The following is a 22,356-nucleotide window of genomic DNA, read 5'->3' as shown; positions in this document are numbered from 1 at the left end:
TAGTACAGGAGACTGGAACCAACATTGGAAATCGACAAACAAAATGGCGGAGGAGGACGACGCGGATGAACTTCATCACACTGGCTCTCCGTGCGACGAGATCGACCCCGCGGAGCTGTTTGAAAGCCACAGCGGCACAGAAGCTGAGGGAAATCATTTGGACGACAAGGGCTCCGGTTCAGATTTGGACTCTGAGCGAGAGGATCAAGTTGATTTGTTCTCATCAGAGAACGATCTGTCTGACGGCTTTCCCAGCCTTGAAGGCTTTCCATACGGAGTCACTCCGCCAAGAAACGTTAGGAGGCAAAAGGAAAGGTTCAAGAAGGAGAAAGAGAAGGTACAGGCATTGATAAATAGCCCCTTCAGTCGCGAATACGGATCTAATCCTTCCGAAAAAGCGGAGTTGGATAGGCGAAAAAAGCGAGGATCTACTCAGCTAACGACAGAAAGAGCGTTCCAAAGAAAGCTGAAAAGAGGCAGTGTTGATACGGTTTCGTTTAATGTAAACTTCGATAGCGGCGTTCATTTTCCAGATTCCCCAAAATCCTTAGAAATTCCAAGCATTAAAATCGAATCAACAAGCCGATTCATGTCCCTGGATTGTGTTTGTGAAGACTCGACCGACGGTCGTACTCGTACTCTTGCCACCGGATCTATTCCGATCAAACAGACGATTTCCCGAGGCCATCCGAAGGCTACTCGCTCCGAATCTGATCCTCGTAGCTCGTCATCTCGGAATTACCTCAATCCGTTCTGCCCAGAGGCAAGAATGGAGTTCTATAGAACTTTTTCTTTGCTCATCAAGCTTGGCTCACTAGCTCATAAACAGCAGGAGAATCAGAAACAACATATTCTTGGCAGCAGTGTGGAGAGGCAGAGCTCGGAAGAGAACAAGAAATGGCAAGTAGAGCTGTCACAAGCGCTGTGGCTAGAGTTACAAGCGTGGCATGCAAACAAAACTATGAATGAACAAGATTTATTCTTGATGAGGGCACGCACTAATGTGGAAGAGGTGTTAGATGAAGTAATAAATTTTAAGGTGAAGAAACAAGATGAGAGTATCCAGGATGTAAGTGAAGGGGGTATCACCAGTCAGAATGGAAGTGTTGGTCATGACTCAACACTTAGTTCATGTGATGATAAAGAAGTCAATCCCACAAACTGTCAATCAGACATAGTGATGCCATTATCAGATGTCAATTCTCCAGACGAGAATGAAACGGAAACTATTAACTTTTCGTGTGCAGAGAGCTCGAAGGTGGAAAGTGCGATAAACCAAGGGAATGAACAGTTAACTCTTTCTGAGGCAGGTGATGTTGTCAAGGAATCGGTCTCAGATGAAAAAGATTTCAGAGCCTTAAAAAGCAGATTGCGTTTGGACTTGAGTAGAACAAGCCAGAGAACTTATTCTGAGGAAGCAGGTGCAAAAGGATATCGACAAGCTTTACAAGACAGGTCATGCTGCCAGCTCAAATCTGCCATCCAGCAAGTAACCGAACTATTTGATAAGGTAGAAAGGGTGGAAAATCTGTACCCAACTTGCAAGTCTCTTGGTGAACAAAACCCCAAGTATAAAAGCGAGGAATTCAGCAGAAATTTTGAAACAATGTGTTTGTGGTTGAATGTGACAAGGGAGTTATATCACAAGCTACATTCAATTGCAAAGTTTGTCGGTGTGGATCCAGCTGATTCAGAAACATGGAAAGATTGGCTGGATGTTGGTCTTGGAAGATTAGGTAAGAAACTCTCCTTCATTCATTCATCCATAGCACGTCACAAGAAAGGCGGAAATTTTTATGCTCAGGACCATTGGACTAAATAAGTACATAAAACTATTAATAAGTAATGATCAAAGATTAGGGAGTGTTTTGGATGTCACCAGGCTGTCTCTCCTTTGTTGAGTTGGTGAAGATGTCATCCGCCCCTGCAGAATCTGTGGGGGATGCCAGATGCACGTCCCAAGATCCATTCATTCAATCAACATTGTCCCATGCAATCTCGACTCCAATCTGTATTAGGAGTACGTTCTTTCTACATTGAATGAAATGAAAGAAAATAATTGGCAAGAAATTAAAAACTTTGAGTTCCCAAATGAAAATATTGAACCCATGTCGCCAGGTTATTTACTGTGTTTTGCTAACCCAGCAACTGCTTTATTCATCTTTGGTGTGTATTTGGGGTTCTCATTAACCCTTTCTCTCCCTTGATCTGAATGTTAATTCTCCTTGCTGACCGCCATACATTTCTTTTTAAAGTTGGTTCACAGAAATTATTTGGTGTTAACTCATTGAACAACATCAGCTAGTTGATGATTTTCTTTATTCTCATCACCTGTCTGGTTGACAATGTATTGGTAATTTAAGGAGAAATTACATATTGATCAGTCCTGGGAGTGAAAGGGTTAAATGCTAGCAGTTCACAAATAAGCACTATAGGTTGGTCATACCCCAGGCCCTTCATTTATTTTGCATATACTGATAGGCTAGGATGATAACTAGTTAAGTGTAATTAAATGAGAATGATGACACATGTATACTTGGAAAAAAGAAATCCAAGTGCACCTAAGAGGAGTTGAACCTATGACCTTCCGATTACTAGTGCGGATGCTCTACCACTGAGCTACATGTATAGGAGACTCATGGGAGCTAGGCCATTAAACTAGGTTTTTGTGACAAACATTGTGCATACTGAGCGCTAAGATCTGAAATTTGATTTGTGACATATGCAGAATGGAATAAATGGGATGGTATAATTTAAGCCAGAGTGTCATGTTATCAAGAAGTTGATGCCCTTACCAGTGGACCACCTTACCTCTAACAACATTCTAATTCCTGGTTTTGATCTTTTCACACAGACCATGTGTTTCCTGCGTCTGACCAGAGCCACGATGATTGCTGGGAAACTTGGTCATCATCTAATGATGATGACAATCATGATGATGACAGTGATAATGATGATGATGTTTATAAAGATGACAACAATGAGAGTCAGAATGAAAGTCATGAAAATGAGGCATCAGCTGTAAATAGCACACCCACGTCTCCACGCCGAACAATTTCACATGAATCTCAAACCAGCACGCCTTCCAGACCTTCAAGAACTAGCAGCAACTTGTCTAACTTTGTCTGGAGCGCCACATCAAGATACAGACCATTCGTCGACCATAGCATCAAAAAGATGGGTTTGATAAAACTTGGAAAGAGATTAGGGGACATCTTGGACTCTAGTGTGATGAAAGCCAGGCAGGTGTTGGCGCCTCCGGCAAGTTTCAGTATTGGGGACGAGTGTCAGTGTAAAAGTGTTGTTCATGAACAGAGGAAACTTTCTGTAAACTATTTAGAAGCGCTTTTGAATGGACAAAATGAGGAGCTATCTCAGTCATCATGCAGTTGTCATCCTCATCGCACCATACGTCCTGGGCTCGCAAATTTTGAAAGTCGTATCTGGAGTGATGAGTTCAAGGAAAGTGGTCTCCCTTCTTTCCGCTCACTGTACCTGTTTTTATCTCGTGTTCCATTGGATATAATTCATGAATGCTTGCGGCTGAGGTTACAACATAGACCCAAAGGGGAACCTTCTTCTCTCAGTGTGAGACAGGTAAAAGCATTTCATAACAGTCAACTGTTGTAAAGATATCCTTTAGTGAAAGTGCCCTTGTTTGACATTTGCTGATTAGGAAATGTTGAACAATGTCAAGAGTTGTTTGCACAAGGGGCCCCTTCATGTTTTTTTTTTGCCGTTTTCAACATACTGAATGTCGGAATGCCAAATAACATAGAAAAAGAATCTTAAAGTGGTCAGAATGTGAGCCAGGGTTGTCAAAAGTAGCAGGCAGCTGGCAAAAAGCACCATCTACTCCATGATCTTGGTCGGCTACTCTGCTGGGCTGTTTGTCTAATTCTTTAAAAAAGATGGCAAAATCAGCCACCTACTCCAACAATAAGGCCACATACTTCAAAACTTTGTGACAACCCTGAATATCCTAATCAAAATAGTTGTAACTTGGAGGCATTGCCCTTGCTAACTGACTCTTAAATTCTTAACAGCTGTTACGAGAATGTAAGGATGTGCTGCTGGGTGGAGTGCTTGTCAAAGACTATTATCTTGATCTTGTGGATGGAATTGCAAACACGGAGGACTCAGGGAAGGAGAACACTGAAAGTGACATTGAAGGGTTTGAACAAGATCTTCAGAGTTTACTTCAGGTGCTTTGAACTTTCTTGTATTAACTGATAAGTTCTGACTTAACCTTTTAAGCCCCTGTAGTGATTTGCAGCTGATTTCTCTTTAGAATATTATACACTTAATGAATGGTTCCAAGGGAAACAGTTTTGTTTTTCTAAGAGTCCTGAAACAGCAGGACTTGAGGGAAAACAAAACTAACTAGTTTCCTGAGGGACCATACATTAAGTGGTTTGCTATATATTTAGTCTTTCCCTTTAACAGTCACAGCAAAACAAACAAACAGCTGAGAGGGCAACAACTGCGGAATTGTATCCCGGTCAGGATACATTAATTTTGTATTTGATCAGGGGCACGTGACCAAGAATCAACCAATCACTGTGCTCGTTATGTTGAGTGAAAGTCTAGGTAAATAACAATAATACTTGATTTAAAGTCTAACCATATTGTCTGTACTGTTAAGAAATATGAAGTGAAGGAACACATCACTCACATATACAGGCTTTGGCTTCCTGGTTCTGTGATGCCAAGTGCTTTCATCTACCATAAGGCTCTTGACTATTTCTTTTTTCAAAAATGACTACACTGTATTATTATTAACAAAATTTCTGGATTGTATTGATTTTGTCAGGTATATTTCGAGTACCTCCACAATGTGATTCACTTAGTGCAAAGGCTACCCCAGGCGTCTAAAGGTCTGAAAAACATTCTTGAGGAGGAGTGGAACTTTGTGAAGAAGCATTGCCGACACATTAGAGGAGGTGAAGTTGAAGGAGGAACCAGATTTTGGTGAGTAGGCAGCTGAGCAATACAAAATTAACAGTCAATGAAGTTTGAATGAAGAAGCTGCTGGCATAAACCACTTCTGAAGGTGAATCTTCATCATGCATGACTTATAGTATTTTTGAAATTGACAATCACTGAAGTTTGAATGAAGAAGCTACATAACTGGAATTTGTCATTTCCTATGTTCAATCTTCATCACGCATAAGCAGTGTTTTTGAAATTTGATCAGAGTTTTGAAATTTAAACGTCAGTTTTAAAGATCTTGCGCCAACAAGATTTTAAAGTTCCTGAGAGTAGAAATATCCCTACTTTATTGATGGTATAAAGCTACAGTATGAATTTTTCTTTACATTAATTACAGCATTGAGTATTAAAAAAAATAACAATTGCAAGTATTTGGAACATTTTTTTCAGTTGATGTGTCTTTTTTGAAAAGATTTCAAGAGAAATCTTCAAGATTCCAATAAAATACCGGACATTACAAAGAGGAATCTGAATGATTGTTTCATTCTCGGAAATACTGGTCATGTGTGACCTAGACTGACCATAAGACTAATCCATTTTGGCTTCTCTTTTTAGTGTCATGGCGTCAGGCTTGTTACAGTCAACTGGTGATTTTCTGGAGTCAGAGTTGGATCAAAGTTGTTCAGACCTTCATAACAACACTGATCAGAGTGACGATCTCAGGTATTTATCATATATATCAGCATTTCTACTTCAGTGGGGAGCAGGGATGGCGCAGTAGTGAGAGCACTTGCCTCCCACCAATGTGGCCGGGGTTTTGATTCCCTGACTCAGCGTTTTATGTGGGTTGAGTTTGTTATTGGTTCTTGTCCTTGCTCCGAGAGGCTTTCTTAAGGTTCTCCATTTTTCCCTCTCCTCAAAAACCAAGATTTCTAAATTCCAATTTGATCTGGAAACTGATGGCCTCAGGTTTGTAACAGACTGTTTTATAAGTGACACCCTTGTTAATTGATTGATTGATTGATTGATTTAGTTTATTGTTAGATTTCATAGCTTGTTAGTATTGTAAGTTACAGTACACATTTTAAGATTTCATTTACTGGTAAAGTTCAACCTAGCTCCTTATGCATTAATTTTGCACTAAAAAGTGTTTTTAAAATATGCTGTAGTTTTCTGTGAACATTACAGTCAAGTAACAACTTTTCCTACAATTATGTCTTTTGCTCTCACAGACGCAAAGTTCTAGAAGCATGTCGAGGATTTAAACACCTATTTAATGAGGCCAGAGAAAGAGCTTCTAAAGCGCTTGGATTTACCAAGAAGCTTATGAATGATCTTGAAAATGCCGCAAAATTCAGCATTGATGTGCCAATGCATGAGCTGCTGATGAGGCTGGAGGCTAGTGGGCATATACAGGTGAGAGTGTTTGCCAAATGAATAAAATCGAACCTCCCTGTGTGACCACCTCTCATAAGTTACCACCTCCCAAAAGCAACCATTTTCCCAAAATACCAAAATTTTCCCGGTTAAATCACTCTAGTTGGAACCTCTTGTAAATGACCTTGCCTCTTGTAAGTGACCACAACCATTTTTTAAGTTGACAGTTTTTCCATTGTTTTTAATCTCCTGTGACCATCTGACTCGAACTCACAACGGCCGGTGCTTGATCGTAAATTACTGGTAATATACAGGTATTTGAATGCCAAAAACAAATTTAGATACATCCCAGTATCTAAATATAACAAGGTCAGCATTATTGACAACATGAAATTTCAACTTATCATGGTAAGAGTATTCTTTCCTCAATTTGGATTTAATGTACACACATATAGTGTACACTGTACGTAATGAAACTTATTTTGCTATTGAGCATGAAACACTGGACCATTTGCATGCAATGCATGGTAACCGTTATAGGTGGTAATACTGGATAAAGATACATTTAGAAAATAATGCCTTGAGGGTGTCCTTAGCTACTGACATGTTTTCCACTTAGGTTGTGGCGAGACATACCGCTGGTCTATTCATGTTTGTCCCAAAAACAATGGCCAAGAAAAAATGGTGAGTAGGGTTCATGTAAAATTATGGGAGTTTTGTTTCTTTGCTTTGGAGCTAACTAAAACATTAACAAACTTTTATTAGCTTTAATTTGTGGTGTTATGTATCATTAAAGAACTAACTAGAGTATTTCCATCATATCTAAGACAGATGGAAAAGTCAAATATAATGCCTGTAACTTTATATTTGTCACTGAAGATCTAGTACAAGAGTGTACTAATTTTTTTAATTGTATTCATTATTTTGTTTTTCCATCCTGAAACTTTTGGATATGACATTTTATGATGAAAATCTTTAAATTAAAGATCTTTGAGTATCTTTGAAGATCTGCATGAGAATTTTTTTTGGCTCTTGAAAAGGATCCTTAGAGGATAGTATCTTCTATACCTGAAAGCTTGCATAATCTGGCAACCAAACAATATGATCCCTTCAAGGATCAATGCTTATTCAACCCCTGAGGTCATGAGAATTAAGGATACATGTATGATCACCCAAGCTGAATTTTCTTCTTATTTTTATTAAAAACTTCTCTCTGGTACTTTTATAAGAAAAGTATGGGGACAAGATCAGAGTATTTGTTCTTTCATTGATACATGTATTATGGGTTAAAGGGCTCAGAAATAAAATCTAGTCACAAACTTTTCCCTGGCCAGTTGCTTCACAAATTTATGCGAACTTCTGCTGGTATATGAAGCTACACGTGTAAGGGTCATCAAGTTACGCAGCCACGCAGCCAAGCTTGCCCTCACTCGATGACAAGGTACTGCTGGATAGAAAGGGGAGACCGGACTCTGTCCTTTTTTTTTTTTTTTTACTGCAGTCAAATCATCCATCTCCTGAATTCCTGCTGCGTTCAAGAAGAGTTGGGTACCCAAGTTGTATCAGAGGGTCTAGGATATCTTCTGATCATGCCGTCCTGTGATGTGGAAAGTGACACAAATACACCAGCAACATGGACTGGCAAGAAGGTGACAGTAAATCCGACAATGGACACTGCTATTGGCTTAGCTGACATACAGGTAATGCATGATGATGGAGGCTTTACTTTATAAGAAAGTGCCTCAGAGCAAGACCAGGAGAGACATGTCTTATAATTGAACGGCCTGTTTGAAAAAGGGTGTAATTGCTTTTCAAGTTCAGTTTCAGCTGATAATAAACAAAGACTAAACAAAAATTGCAAGCCTTAACAAAGCTTTAGCTAGAACTCTAAAGGGCGATTTACATGGTATGACTTTGTCGCATGCGACAAGCTTATGACAGGCTTACGACACGAATTGTTTCATGTAAATCAAACCTACAACTCGCTTACACCTGTCGTGTACGTCACAAAAAATGTTGTAGGATTTCAAAACATGTTTCAAAATCCTACGACAATCGTAGGTATAGGCAATGTTTAAAGAATGACGAGAGTTGTGTACGATTTTTGCATGACGCGAGCAGCATGTGCTCTAGAAATCTCATGCTACAGTTGTAAGCAAAAGTTGTACCGTCTAAATTGGCTTTAAGGATTTTATCAGGAAATAACTGAGATTATGCTGATCGTCCTTATGACTGTCTCATGATTTTAAATTTTAATACTTTCCACAATGCCTCAGTAGTTATGTCTGCTTTATTTTAGGTTGGGGGTATGATTTTGGTGGCCCAGAACTCCAAGGAGTTGGATGTGCAGCGTAAACTGTTTTTGGACAGCATGAGTTTGTCTGTGAGCATTGTCAAGCCAAGGACGTCAAGCCACCAGGCCATTGAAGAAGCACTGGATGAGTTGCAGGTCAGTGTTTGATTGAAGTCATTGTTACACACCCTTTACTCAAAGCCATTATCAAATTGCAGTAACTGAGCTTTTTAAACTTGAGTTTTTTGTATTTGCATGCAACTGTTAGATGACAAACAAATTATCAATGACAATTTTTTTCTTTAATAAGTTAAATGAGCCCTTTGCAGTTGACGGTCACATGGTACAAAATCCACTTTGCTGGAGAGCAAGCTACGTACTTAGACATCCATAAAAAAGAAAATTCAAGTTTGACTGGGTGAAGTCGCTTTGTTTTGGATGCCCCAGTATGCAATTTGCTCCCTAGCATGGCAGATTCTGTATCATGTGACCGTTAGCTGCCAAGGGCCCATCACATGTGTCAATCATACATCCACATGTCTGATAATATTATGCATATTAGGTAAAGGAAGTTAGAGGGGTGTTGCATGGGCATATTCTTCCCCAAGGCTCCTTCAAGGGGGGCCATAAATCAGCTTAAATGTTACTAAATCTGATGAGGGCCACCTCTAAGCCTCTAAAGTATTCAAAAGTGCAGCACCCTAATTCCAACATATATGTCTGTGTGTCAGTTGTTGAAATCTTTCTGCGATAGTTGCCTGAGTTTCCAATTAATGGCCATTGTAGAAAGTAATTTATAGAAAACCCACAATGACCAAAAAATTATTTTAAAGTTTTACATGGGAACATACCTTGTGGATGACTACTAAGCGTAATGTAGGTGTTGTTATTTTTACTTAAAACTTAGTCTGTCCATTTGTTTACCTTAAGGATGCCTGTGTGTTGCTGCGTGAAGGAATTGTGAGAGCTGTTGAAAGAGTTGATGAGAACTTGGATCTTGACAGCATGTTTGACATGGACGAGCAAGAGAAGGCTGTGGTTTATCACACTTACACAGAGACAATGCACTTGTGCTACAACTTTGGCTTTGAGGTAATTACTTAAGGACGGTGCCTACTTTTGTTACTGTGCATACGTTCTGCGCATCTCGAGATACTTGGTTTCCTATGGGTGATGCCTACTAATACAAGGATATTTTTGCGCGGTTTAAAACTATGCGGAGAAATCAGAACTTAGCAAGTGCTCTTGGTATGCAAAAAGAAAATTGGGGTTAACCATACATTTTTCAGAGATAAAAAAGCTTCAGTTTTGAACAAAACGCCATACATTTCTTTGTATTTTACTGTTTTTAGATTAATAATTATTGTTGTGCAGTTATCTCTAAAAAATGCGTGGTTACCCCTAAATTTCTTTTTGGATTTCAATAACCTTTGCTAAGATCTGCTTTCCCAGCATAGTCATAAACCAAACAATAATTAGTAGGCACCGTCCTTAACAGTTAATCTTACAGTGCAACGAACTTAAATGGGGCCACCCAACATTCATCAGCCAATCACACTGGTCCCGTTTGTAAGAGAAGAAATTGTAAATTTAAATCATCAAGGTTGTCAAACACGTGAAATATCGTGTTGCAAAGTCAGACAAAGGAAAGTTGATGAACCAAAATGGCTCTAATGATACTTCACTTGTGAATATTGTGTGACTTTGAGATTTGAGATTTCAAATGAGGCTACAGTTGAAAGATTAATTCAGCGTTGCAAGTTTGAAATGAATTATGCGATTTGTTCAAGATGATTGAAAACAATGAAAGTTATTCTCAGATTAAAATGTGGAACGCCCCAGGTCTTTTCACTGTAAGGATGAAAATGGACTTTTGGGCATCATCCAATAATTACTCAATCATGTAAGTTGTTGGCCTTACATTAAACAGTAGGAAAAGTTGAAGAAAGCTTAGTGTGGCCACCTCTATGGCAACTAAATGATAGTCAAGAATGATCCTTACACAGTCAAAATTTTATTTTTGAATTAACCAGAATGGTCTTCAAAGCTATAAATTCACAGTTACTGGCTAATGAGATTTCGTTCCTTTAGGGTTTTATAATGGTCATATCATATTTCAAAGACTCACTATAAATATTAAAATAATAAGACTGGTTGCAGTTGTCAGGCCTTCAGCTCTGAATACACATGTATCCTGTGTGAAATGATCTGGATGTAGTCAAACATATAATAAACAATCATTTTGAAAACCTCCATCCAGGGGATAATTAAGTTGTGGACAAACTAAACTAACATCATTGAAAGAAATAATGAATTAAGATGTGAACTGATAGTCAAAGGAGCACATGCTAACAACTCATTCAAACTTCTGCTTGTCTAGTACCAGAAGGAGGTAGCACGGCTGGTATTTGGCAAGGGAAAAGGTGCTCTCGGACATGAAATGCTGGCATTTGCCCGGCAGTGGATGAAGTTTGTGATGACAAAGTGTGAGAGGGGGCGAGGCACACGACCAAGGTATGAAATAGTTCACTGCTGTCCATCCAAAGGACCTAAACATCCAAAGGACCTAAATTTTAAACAGCTCCCTCCATGAAATATTTTATTGACAGAGATTAGTGTTTAGTGTGTCAAGCATTAGGGCTTAAAATCTTTCCTGGGAATCTGGGGGGGGGGGGGGGTCTCAAGAAAAATTTGTACGGGGAGATACCACCTCAAGAGACCCTTGCCCATTTATATACCATTTTGGACCGAAAAGGTAACCCTTTTAATAGGTAGAAAAACTACAACAGGAGCTCTTTTGGGTTGGTCTGTTCAAGATATTTTGAAATGCCCTTTTAAATTTTCCCTACCCTTTTCTATACTGTACTTCAGCTTGTAAAATTCCTACCCTTTTATATTAATGCCTCCAGCCTGAAGAAGGTATCCCCTTTGGATGGAGACTCTTTGTATAGTCCATTATAGGGGGTACCACCCTCCCCAGGCATTTTTTAATATTAATTTTATTTTCTTTAGTAGGTCTTTATTATTGAAATAAATGTGATGGTATATTTCCAGCCTGGTGAATGTATGAGAATGATTTATTATTCTAGAAAGTGACACAGGCATACTCGGAAAAAAGAAATCCGAGTGCCCCTATCAAGAGTCGAACCTAAGACCTTCCGGTTACTTGTTTGGATACTGTACCACTGAGCTACAGGAGGCTCGTGGGAGCTAAGGCTATTAAACTAACTTCATTGTTTTATGACAGTTACATTCCTTTGTGTTTTAAGCAGTAAACTGTACTTGATTTATGTCTGCAGATGGGCCAATCAAGGGTTGGACTTCTTGACCGTTGCTTGTGATCCCAAGACATTGACAACATTGTCAGAAGCTGAATTTCAGGTAAAAAGTTAAATAACATTTTTTAAATTACTAATTAAAAAAAATTATTATAAACACTTTACCATTTACATGTATCCCCCAGTGAACACTTTTGAGCTTTATGAAGCAAGGTTGTTTTGCATACTCGCAGAAGTGTTCAGTTTGTTAAAAATATGTGACTAGACATAATATAAGCTTTGGTTCAGCTAGCGGGTACTCAAACATTTAAAAAAATATTACACTGTTACTCCAATTTTCTTTGCAGGAATTAAAGAAAGAGATTAACACTTGCATCTGTCATGTGATTGGTAGTGCCGAGGGTTGTAGCGGAATGAATAGCCCTGGTAAGAAGCAACATTTCAGATGTTCTTTTAAGTAATGTTTAAAACATGAGCAGCAGTGTTTTATCGAGGTCTAAGGTTTTAGACCTGATAAAACATGTGCTGTGAGTTTTCTTTGAATGGCTTCAAACATTCCTGGAAAAGCGTGTGTCAAGAGAGTTCATAACAATGATGCTTTTGTGAACGTTGGAAATTAGCATACAAGAAAAACATTAAAACCGCATACTAATAAGGAGGAGGTTTTATCCATTGCACATGATGTTTTATCGACCATTTGATAGGTCAATGGGCTTATGAATAATTAATGAGTTTTGTATAGTTAATGCTTGCCGATGAGAGTAAAAGGTGCTTAAGACTTGAGGTCTCATAAAAATGATTGCATTGCTGTGATGATTAGTTGCCAATAAGTGATTGGCTGCAATGATTACTGCTGGCTTGACAAACATATGCATACCAGGGTTTTTAGCCAGAAATGTTAACAGTAGGAGTTCTGACAACGCATTACAAGTTACAATATTTAAAAGCTCTCTTGACATGTGGATTAATATATTGTATGTATGGTGATGCCATGTCTATAAAATTTCCCAGGGAATAATTTGTTATTTTCCAAAGATTGTCCAAGTGTTGTAGTTGAAGGTTTCCGCAGGTTTTAAATCAGTTTGAACAGTTTCATCATTAGCAAGATTGATGCTCATTGCTAAATTTTAAGCATGTTCTTGATGAAAGCTACTGCGGCAGTAACTATAAAATAATGGAACTTGTGTACCCATTGCCTGTTGAAATTTTCCACTGAATAAAAAAGACTTTGACTGACACCATAATAATGTGTTTATAGCCTACAGATCTCAGAGCCCAGCTTGTCCATCCCCGGTATTTGGAAGGAGTGGATCCACATCGTCAGCCTTTACAAGAGCAGTTTCTTGGCCGGCAGGAAAGCCGCCTAAATCTCCAGGAGACCAGCCTGATTCAGACGAGGCTCAACCTACTCGGCGACAGCTGTCAGACCCTGTTTTCAAACAGCAGTTTCAGAGTCTTGCCTTAGATGTCAATAATAGTGGTTAGTGCTGCCAATAGTTACTGAATTTTTTAAGGGCACCCAAAGTAATGTTCCAGGAAAATATACAGAGATACCAACCACTGGATATCTGAATCTGGAGTTTTTTTCTTGTGTGGTACCGCTTCCACTGTTATAAAATCACTCCTCCCCCTAGGAAATTGCCCAAATCGACGGACCCCTCCCCAAACAACAAATTGCAAGTCACTCACTTTCTTGGAAAAAAGCACCATACATTGCTTTGTATTTTGCTGCTTTTTAGAATAATTGTTGCTTAGTTACAGTTTCTCTAAAAAATGCATAGTTACCCCCAATTTTCTTTTTGGATTTCAATACCTGCTACTAAGATCTGCTTTTCCCGCATAGTGATAAACTGTGCAAAAATACTTTGCAAGTAGTAGGCACCGTCCTTAACTCAGATGAAATTTATGCCTTGGTTTTAGACAAAATCTCCCAGCTATAGTTTCAACTCCAATATCAAAATGTATATTCTCCTCACTTACTTCAAATATTTCTTATGCTACTAGTTGGGAGATTTTGTCTAAAAATCAAGGCATTTCATCTTTCATTTGGTGATTATCTCCTTTATTCTCCTGACTTTGCTTAAAAATTTTTCAAACCAGTTTGATTTTTATTTCCCTTTGTCTCAGATTATGATAATGAATATGACACAGGAAGATAAAATTAAACTGGTTTGAAAAATTTTAAACCAAAAAAAAAAAAAAAAAAATTAAAGCACAACAGCTACACTCACAGTCATGTTGTACTATAATTATAATTATAATAAATAAATATTTTTGTTCATCCTTTTTGTAGCAAACTTTGCGGAGGGTGAAAGTGGTGATGAAGGTGAAAAAGAAACCCCCAAACAACACAGAGACAGTTTTGTGGAAGCACCAGATGCCCCCCGGCTGGACAAAGTTCGTCACTCCTTGAAGAAGATGGAGGCTAAGAGAAACGAGTTTTTGGTTGACAAGCATGTTATCGGTCGTGTGAGCAACAGGCGACGTGATATTGTCAAGGAATTGGCAAGTATCTCCAACAGGAAGGTTCCATTCAAGTGGCAACGAGGAAATAAGATTGGTAAGCAACTTCAGAGGCAGGAGTTTCTTATACTTGAATGTTTAATATTAAAAATTAATATTAATTTGCTTGGCTATTGGAACAGAAACTTTCAGAAAGTGGAATGAAATTAATATACAGTAACCTTAAGTTAGTTAGTTTGTAGCTAGTAGTAGTACAATGTATGTCGAAATAAATGTAATCTAATCATAGTGGCATGGAAAGCAGACATAAAGTTTTGCAAATAGAGATTAAAGCTCTTGATTCCTGAAATAGTAATACAAAATTTGATTATGATTGTTATCCTTTAGTTTACCATTTCTCATTTCTTATATAGGTGAAGGCCAGTTTGGTAAAGTTTATGCTTGTGTTAATCTGGACACTGGGGAGCTGATGGCTGTAAAACAGGTATGAAACACTCAAAAGCGTCTAAGCTTAAAACTGGACAATAATTATTTGTGATTAAAATTTAATTTTGAGAAACAGTGGCAGCTCTATGTGGGGAGGGTCAAGGGGCTACAGACCTCCTTCCCACCCCATCCCCTTACTTTCAAATCTACATCTACCTGTAGAAGTCTTCAAAAAGTGAAATGCATTCTAGCTAAAGAAAGAAAGCATCAGCAATTGTAGGTCTGGTTTTCTATTAAGAATTTTACAATAACTGTCCAAATTCCCACGTGCTGATTGGCTCGTAGCTATTGTCTATAAGAGTACAGACAATAAAAATGACGTTAGATGTAACGAGCGCGCTTTCTCAATGAAAAAAATAGCCAATTCCGCTCGTACATTTTCCATATTATTGTAAAAAACAAATTGACGGCTGTTTTCTATGGTCTATACTCTTGTAGACCATAAAATGATGCCATAAAATGTCCAAAACTTGGCAGTGAAACCACTCGCCTGCGGCTCATGGTTCCACTTGAGTTTTGAACATTTTTTGACGTCATTTTATGGTCTATAAGAGTATAGACCATAGAAAACAGCCGTCGATTTGTTAATTGTACAGTTGTTAAATAGATTAAATTTAATATTACACAATGTTCACCAGCAATACAAAGTCTCATATTTAAAATATATTTTTAAATCTTGCCTGCAAGATAAGTGTACTGTAAGATATTTAATTCTTAAGTGTCTGTTGTGTTCAGTGTTCCTTGTGGCTCCTATTGAATTGAAAATTTGTGGATAAATTTGCTTAGAAATTATGAAAAACACTGAATGTAAGACAGAAAGCAACACACAGGATATTCCCTACGAACTTTTGCTACATCAGTCACATTTATTTACCAGATTTTTTTACAAGTTAGTAACATAACAAGACTGATGATTTCATGTTAGGAGGAAAGTGATTCATGAAGAAAGGTTTGGTTAAAGCTGGAGACTGTAAGATTTTAAGAATGGGTGCATGAGGGGCCTATATTGAATTTTAGGTTGATTTAGGGTTATATCAAAACTACGAACTCACTCTGGGGAAACATGAGGTTATATTTTTCAAATCAACTATTGTAGACCTTAATGGCAAAAAATGTGAGAAATCTGAAGAAACTGAGAAAAAGATGATTTTTTTAATTAGGTGCAGCTGGGCCCTTTTTGCATCTAGCCCTTCAATTTTGAGTTCATTCACATTCAATTCCTGTCATAAAGGTTTCAACTTATGGAATTTTCTTTCCAGATCAAGTTTCAACCAAATGATCATGGTGAAATTCGGGACCTCGCTGATGAGATAAAAAATTTTGAAGGCATTAGACATGAAAGCCTGGTGAAGTACTATGGAGTTGAACTCCACAGGGTGAGAATTGAATAACCAGTGGACCAAGTTGTGTTTGAAAGCCAATTAACATTAATCCATGATTAAAAGTTAGCTTAGGTTTCCAGCTCGTTCATTAAACATTAATGTTTTTAAGGCTAATTTTGATTTAATGTTAAAGAATAGGCTGCATGTCAAAACTGAAGGACAAAAATCTTTTGGAAAAATCTCTATTTTTTGGTAATTAGACTTGAATCACCCAGGATTAGCTTAATTAGACTTTGAATAGCTGGGCCCTGATTACAACTAGTACATCCTGCCACTTATCTTGCATGATGCATCAGTCGTGAACAGGGTCAAGGTGAAATGTTGTTGAGCCATGATTGGGAACTGGTACGATTCAGGATAAGCTTAAACTGTTGGCTTAAGGTCAGCCACTTGCCCACCGACCATTAATACTGACAGTTAGCTGACAGGTTTATGGAGGAGCTGTACTTCAATTTTTCCATTTTTTTTAATACGAAATGTTATAAACTGTTGCGTTTTACACAGAGTTTTTTTTTTTATCAGGATGAGATGTTCATTTTCATGGAATATTGTGCAGACGGCACAATATCAGACGTGGCAAAACTTGGTTTGCCAGAAACCATGATCAGAGTGTACACTTATCAAATACTTGTTGCTGTGAATGTGTTGCATGAGAAAGGCATTGTCCACAGAGATGTTAAAGGCAAGTTTTAACTCTTAATTTCTTTTATTTTTAGTTATTATAATAAAAGTGTAATTTATAATATTATACTGGACATGTCAACCTTAAATAAAGTGTTAACTGCAAAAACTTAGTACATGGATTGATAAAAACATGATTTTTTGTAAAATAATGTTAACTCATGGAGCCGATATCTTTTAAATGCAGCCAGCAATTTTGCTGGATTAATTAGCTGGTAATGTGTTACCTCAAGTTCAAGTTATTATTAGAGAATGAGTTTTTTTTATAGCTCAGTGTAGTGACGAGTAATAAGGGTGACCAAGAATTCTACAGGGTAATAATATTATTATTATTAATATTATTGGTACTAAAATAATATTGATATTAATTAATTAGTTGCCTGTTGTTGGATGATTTGCTTTAGGTGCCAACATTTTTGTGTCATCTGGTGGCTACATCAAACTGGGTGATTTTGGGTCGTCCATCAAACTAAAAAATCCCTTTCAGACCAATTATGGAGAGATCAGCAACATAAGAGGAACAGTTGGTAAGGAAATAAGTTATAATAATAATGTATTATTATAATTATTCTTTGTCTTGTAAAAATAATTCCAGCAAGCTTAAAATTGAAGGTCCATGAGGGAGTTAGTTTTGTGTTGCATTGGTGGGGAGTGGAAACAAATGTTTGGTTTATCAACAGAGTTGATAACTAAAAGTAAATTGGCCACCGTAAAGAGATTCAAGTGCTGACCTTTTGAGCGTTAGCGCTTCGCTTGGTCTTTGTCAAAACTAATGGTTAATGGTAAGTGGAAATTTGGCAGGCGGTGAAATACAAATTGCTCCAAATTAACTTTAACTTGGCAAACAGACTCATTATTGTGTAAGAAACACTAATAAAATGAAATTATTTTGAAGAATTTAAAGACTTAAATTAAAATTAAGTTTGAAGAATTAGCCTACGAGTTTTGCTGAATCATTAAAAAATTATAGGCTAATTCTTAAAGTTTGACCCCCAAGATAGGAAACAAAATATGTATTGACGATTCTTACTTATTTTTTTACAAATTTCCATTTAGTGTTTGATAGCTTTCGACCAAGTCCCTGAATTTAATACAGATAACCTTGTTCATTGGACACTTTATTTCAGCCTATATGGCCCCAGAGGTGATTACGCTGGACAAAGGTGCTGGATACGGCAGGGCGGCAGATATCTGGAGCATTGGCTGTGTGGTGGTTGAGATGGCTACTGGAAAGGTACCTGAACATTAAGAAAATATTGCATGTATGTGGCACTGTATATATAGAATGAAATTTTTGTTGACAAAGGCACCTTCCATTTAGCCTAAATTTTTGTTTTATTTGAAATTGGAAGGTGCGCATCAAACATCAATTTGCGAGAGTGAACGGACAACCTTTGGAGGTATCCCACTTTTTCCATTCCAATAATCCATTTGTACAAAATGTTTATTTGGTTAATATGTTGTTTCCTTGCACCATTATGTAACTATTAAGTTTTTTTGATCTTCCAATGAGATTGCAAGTTTGAAATGATGAGAAAAAACCGACATGCCATTCCATCTGACACAGAAAGTTTCTGGAATGTGCAGTTCCAGAAAAAATCCATACCCACACCATGGAAGGTCATTGGAAATTCTTAGGTGAGGGGGATCTTCAAAGCCAAAATTTTAGAAGCAAAGTATGAAGCTAAACTGGAATTTCCTGGGGGGAGGTGGGTGCAATACCAAAAATCTTCCATTGGGGAAAGGGGGGGGGGGGGGTATGGATATTTTCTGGAACTGCACAATTTCCAACTGAAAATTTTAGCTCGATGGAAAGAACCCTTGGTGTCTTTTGCAAACTGTCAACTTTAGGGAATTTGAAGTACTGATAAGTACAAGTTAATTAAAGACCAAAATTTTCAGAGAGGGGGGAGGGGGAGAGGTAATTTGATGACTTGTTAAGTGGTTTGTTGCTTAGTCCGGGTTCAGATGCCATACCAAGTTGCTTTTATTTGTAATTTTTTTGTTTTGTGGGGGGTGGGATCCTTTTTATTTGAGGATTTCAATGAACAAGAAAATAGCAACCTTCAAAGGTTTCATGTCATGCGGTAGCTTGGGAGATACTTTTAATTAATCACTGATAACCCTGTATCATTTCTTTTCAGCCTCCTTGGCCAGACTGTGACAACAATTTTGTGATAATGTTCAAAGTTGGTGAAGGAGCCACGCCCGCTATCCCGGAAACCCTGAGTGAAGAGGGGCAAGATTTCCTGCTGTGCTGCTTCCTGCATGATCCATATGCTCGACATACGGCAAATCAACTGATGGATCATTCATTTGTCAAGGTAGACTTTTGAAGGTAGATTACCTTTCTTAATATTTCACAGTTTTTTATTTTAAGGCCTTTAGTGCATTTTAAATGGCCTAAATGTGTTGTTTTAGCTCAATATTTTATCCATTGCTTTATGCTGATAATTTGCAATAAAAACCTATGATTATGGTTAAGATTTCCATTTTATCACAAATGAAGTGCAAAGCAGTGGATTTAAAAACACTGGAGCAACGTTTCAAAAAGAAGTTTAACGCTACATGCTTGCTCTGCAAGAATGACCAGAAAACAATTAAATGGTCGTAATTTCTCAGGCATGGTATGACCACTAATTAAGCCAATCAAAACTCTGGAATTGAGTTATCCAGTCATCTTGTTTTAATAATTACTGTTGGTAATGTTGCTGTCTGTATTATTTCCATAGTGCTGTTGAAGAGGGAAGGAGATGAGGAAGCACTGTTACGTGCAGAAAATATTATAAAATTTTCAATTGTGTTTCAGTTAGTTAGCCTTGGACTTGCCTGAAAGGTTTCAGCTATTGAGCCGGCCATAGTAGACGAAAGTTTAAGGATAGAATGAAGATTTTTATGCACAGCGAGAAGTATGAATGATGCTTAATTTAATGGAAGGATAGGACTTCAGAGTTATGTTAAAGTTTCAAAAGTGCACTGCACTTAAATGTTTATGAATTTTAAGTCAGAGTAGTGTGAAAGTGTATTAAAGTTTTACATTATAGTGAATCACGCTATAAAACGTTCACACACTTTCATGCTACATTCTAAATCAAATTTAAATCTAAATTTTTATAATTATACTTGAGAGTGAAGTGTGAAGATTTACAGAGAGTATAATCCACAATAATTTTAATTTATTAGTAGTTTAGAGTGTTGTTTGAATGTTTTATGTGCAATGATCATGAACTAGAAATATTCATGACCACTTTTAATTAGTTGTCGACTTTTAATATGAAGTCAAACACCATAAAGTTTTAAATATAAGCCCCTCCAAACTGGGACAATGACTGAGTGTCCTCCAGAAGGTGTGCACCTGCACAAAGTCCATTTAACAGTTAATCAGCAATGGTCACTCACATAATAACATTTGTACTAGCTGTCATGCAGACATGAGTATTTTGTTTTTGCAACACAAAAATATTTGGCATAATCCAACGCCAGCATAAATAAGATTGAAACTCAGCTTTTAAATAATTATTAAATAGTAAATGCATGCAACCAGATATTTTTAAAAATAGAGTAGTGTGTGAAAGTTTTTTTGCATTGTATATAAATATCTCGTTTTGCATGTTGTGTGAGAATTTTAGTGTGCTGTTTATGAAACGATGGGCCAGTGAACCCAATGAATAAGGTTACATGATCCATGAATAAGATAGACTACATTTTTCTAAGGGGTGGTAAAGTGAGTTTACCAAGTGAGTTCATGCAAACTTTTCCTTGAGGAGATAAGATTGGAACATTACTTAGAAAATTTCTTAAAGTGCTGGGGTTAAAGTTAATTTCATTAATTGTTTCGTGTGGACACATATTTTTTATAAAGTGTGGAAGTGTTGTGTGCAAGTCTAGTATAATATTATTCTTTTTACATTGGTCATACCAGAAACTTTCTTTAACTAATTATTATTTTGTAAATCAATACATATTAAATTTCTCCACAAGTGTTGTGTCTAAGCTTCTTCTGACAATGAAGCTTTTAGCAAAACGTTGATTCTGCCATCTCTTTGTTTGTTTATATTCTGCCATACAGCTGATGAGTAGACTGACAAGTTATTGTTATTAAGTGGTTTGTTTATGATGAATACTCAGCTGTATATTGACAAAAAATTGATCAGAAGTGTTGGAAAACAAAAATCTTGAGCATGAAGTAGGGTTTCAGATCATCTTCATGTTTTGTTAAATTAATTGTTCAGCCTTGTTTCATTCTGCATAACAATATAATATTATTCGTTTTGTGTGCATCTTTGGATGCAAAGTAAAATAACAATACCACTTATAAAGGAAAAATTATAAGCTTTTGGTTTTATTAATGAACTGCCTGGTGACCACCTACAAGTCAGGTCGGTGAAATTGTATTTTGTGTTTTCTGAGTTGACTCATTTTATCGTTCCAGAGCTCTGGAATGCTAGTGGGCAAGTAGGGGGGGGGGGGGGGGGGAGGGGAGAGCATCTGCAGGCTTGAGGGAGCAGCAGAAATCAAGCCTAGAGCATCTAGGGTTATGAACATGTCAGATCCCATACTCTTTACTCAATGGTTCCTTGCTTTAGTACCTGTTGTCACTACTCTTCTCTGTTACAGAATATTACACAAAATAGCATATTTTTTATTTCTCCCAATTTCCATCCTCTTATCCCAGTTTCTGCCACCTTCTCCCTCTCTAATCCATAGGTGGGTAATTGCGTATGACGTAATTATTAATAAACTAAATTTTGGTGGAATTTAACTAAATATAAGCAGTTAAAGTAGTTATTTTGACTGGAATGATCACCTCCTGTTAGCTGTTACCCGATGTTAACAATTTTTGTTGCTCACCCCTGCTTTCCACCCCTTGTGTTCCTACTCCCTTACCCCCCACCACTTACTACTACAGTCAGTATTTACACTGTGATGTGTTAGTGTGACTACCTCTTACTACTTACTTGCTATACTTTCAAAATATCAACTTTCCTATTGAAGAATTTAATAATGATTTTTCTAGACATTAATACAAGAATAATAGCTGCAGATGGGGTAATGTTGAAGTACATGAGCCATTTTCAAGTGTGTTAGTGTTGCCAGTGTGTAACTCTCCAGTTTTGGAGACGTGACAGCCTTTACCATGAACATAATTATACAAACTATTTTATTAAAAGTGGTCACATTTTGCCATATTGCATTCTAATTGCAGTTATGTCTGGCATATGATTTATGGTTGTAACAAACTTTTTAAGGGGATGATGTTTTTATATTAACATAGTATAAAGGAAAAGGTTACAAAAAATGCATGCATTTAAAAAAAAATAAATCAATAAATAAATAAATAAAAATTCTCACTAGTGGATACGTACTCTAAAGTACATTCAAGTATTGTATGTGATGTCAAATGAATATTAGAGAATAAAGGGCATACTATGTCTTATGCTAATAAAAAAATTATAAACGTTCA

General features: G+C 37.2%; 1 protein-coding gene across 2 annotated transcripts; it reads left to right on the top strand.

The window, feature by feature from the left end:
- LOC146453859 (mitogen-activated protein kinase kinase kinase 4-like) lies at positions 1 to 22,356 on the top strand. 2 transcript variants are annotated; one of them, XM_085096110.1, is made up of 22 exons: positions 1 to 1,736; positions 2,855 to 3,597; positions 4,047 to 4,205; positions 4,814 to 4,971; positions 5,548 to 5,655; positions 6,165 to 6,348; positions 6,929 to 6,993; positions 7,811 to 8,009; positions 8,609 to 8,758; positions 9,533 to 9,694; positions 10,983 to 11,116; positions 11,902 to 11,983; positions 12,228 to 12,306; positions 13,139 to 13,360; positions 14,174 to 14,440; positions 14,757 to 14,827; positions 16,089 to 16,205; positions 16,734 to 16,893; positions 17,297 to 17,419; positions 18,020 to 18,126; positions 19,037 to 19,216; positions 19,625 to 22,356. In XM_085096110.1, exons 1-22 carry the CDS (start codon positions 44 to 46, stop codon positions 19,631 to 19,633), a joined length of 5,172 nt encoding a protein of 1,723 aa, XP_084952236.1. In that variant the 5' UTR covers positions 1 to 43; the 3' UTR covers positions 19,634 to 22,356. The 2 variants fall into 2 exon arrangements, with proteins under 2 accessions (XP_084952236.1, XP_084952235.1); XM_085096109.1 differs by having other exon boundaries at positions 19,037 to 19,230.

Source organism: Pavona decussata, unplaced genomic scaffold, assembly GCF_977016875.1.
Source record: "Pavona decussata unplaced genomic scaffold, jaPavDecu1.1 SCAFFOLD_322, whole genome shotgun sequence".
NCBI classification, from domain to species: domain Eukaryota; kingdom Metazoa; phylum Cnidaria; class Anthozoa; order Scleractinia; family Agariciidae; genus Pavona; species Pavona decussata.
The sequence above is the reverse complement of the archived record's forward strand: the minus strand, read 5'-3'. Positions and strand labels throughout refer to the sequence as shown.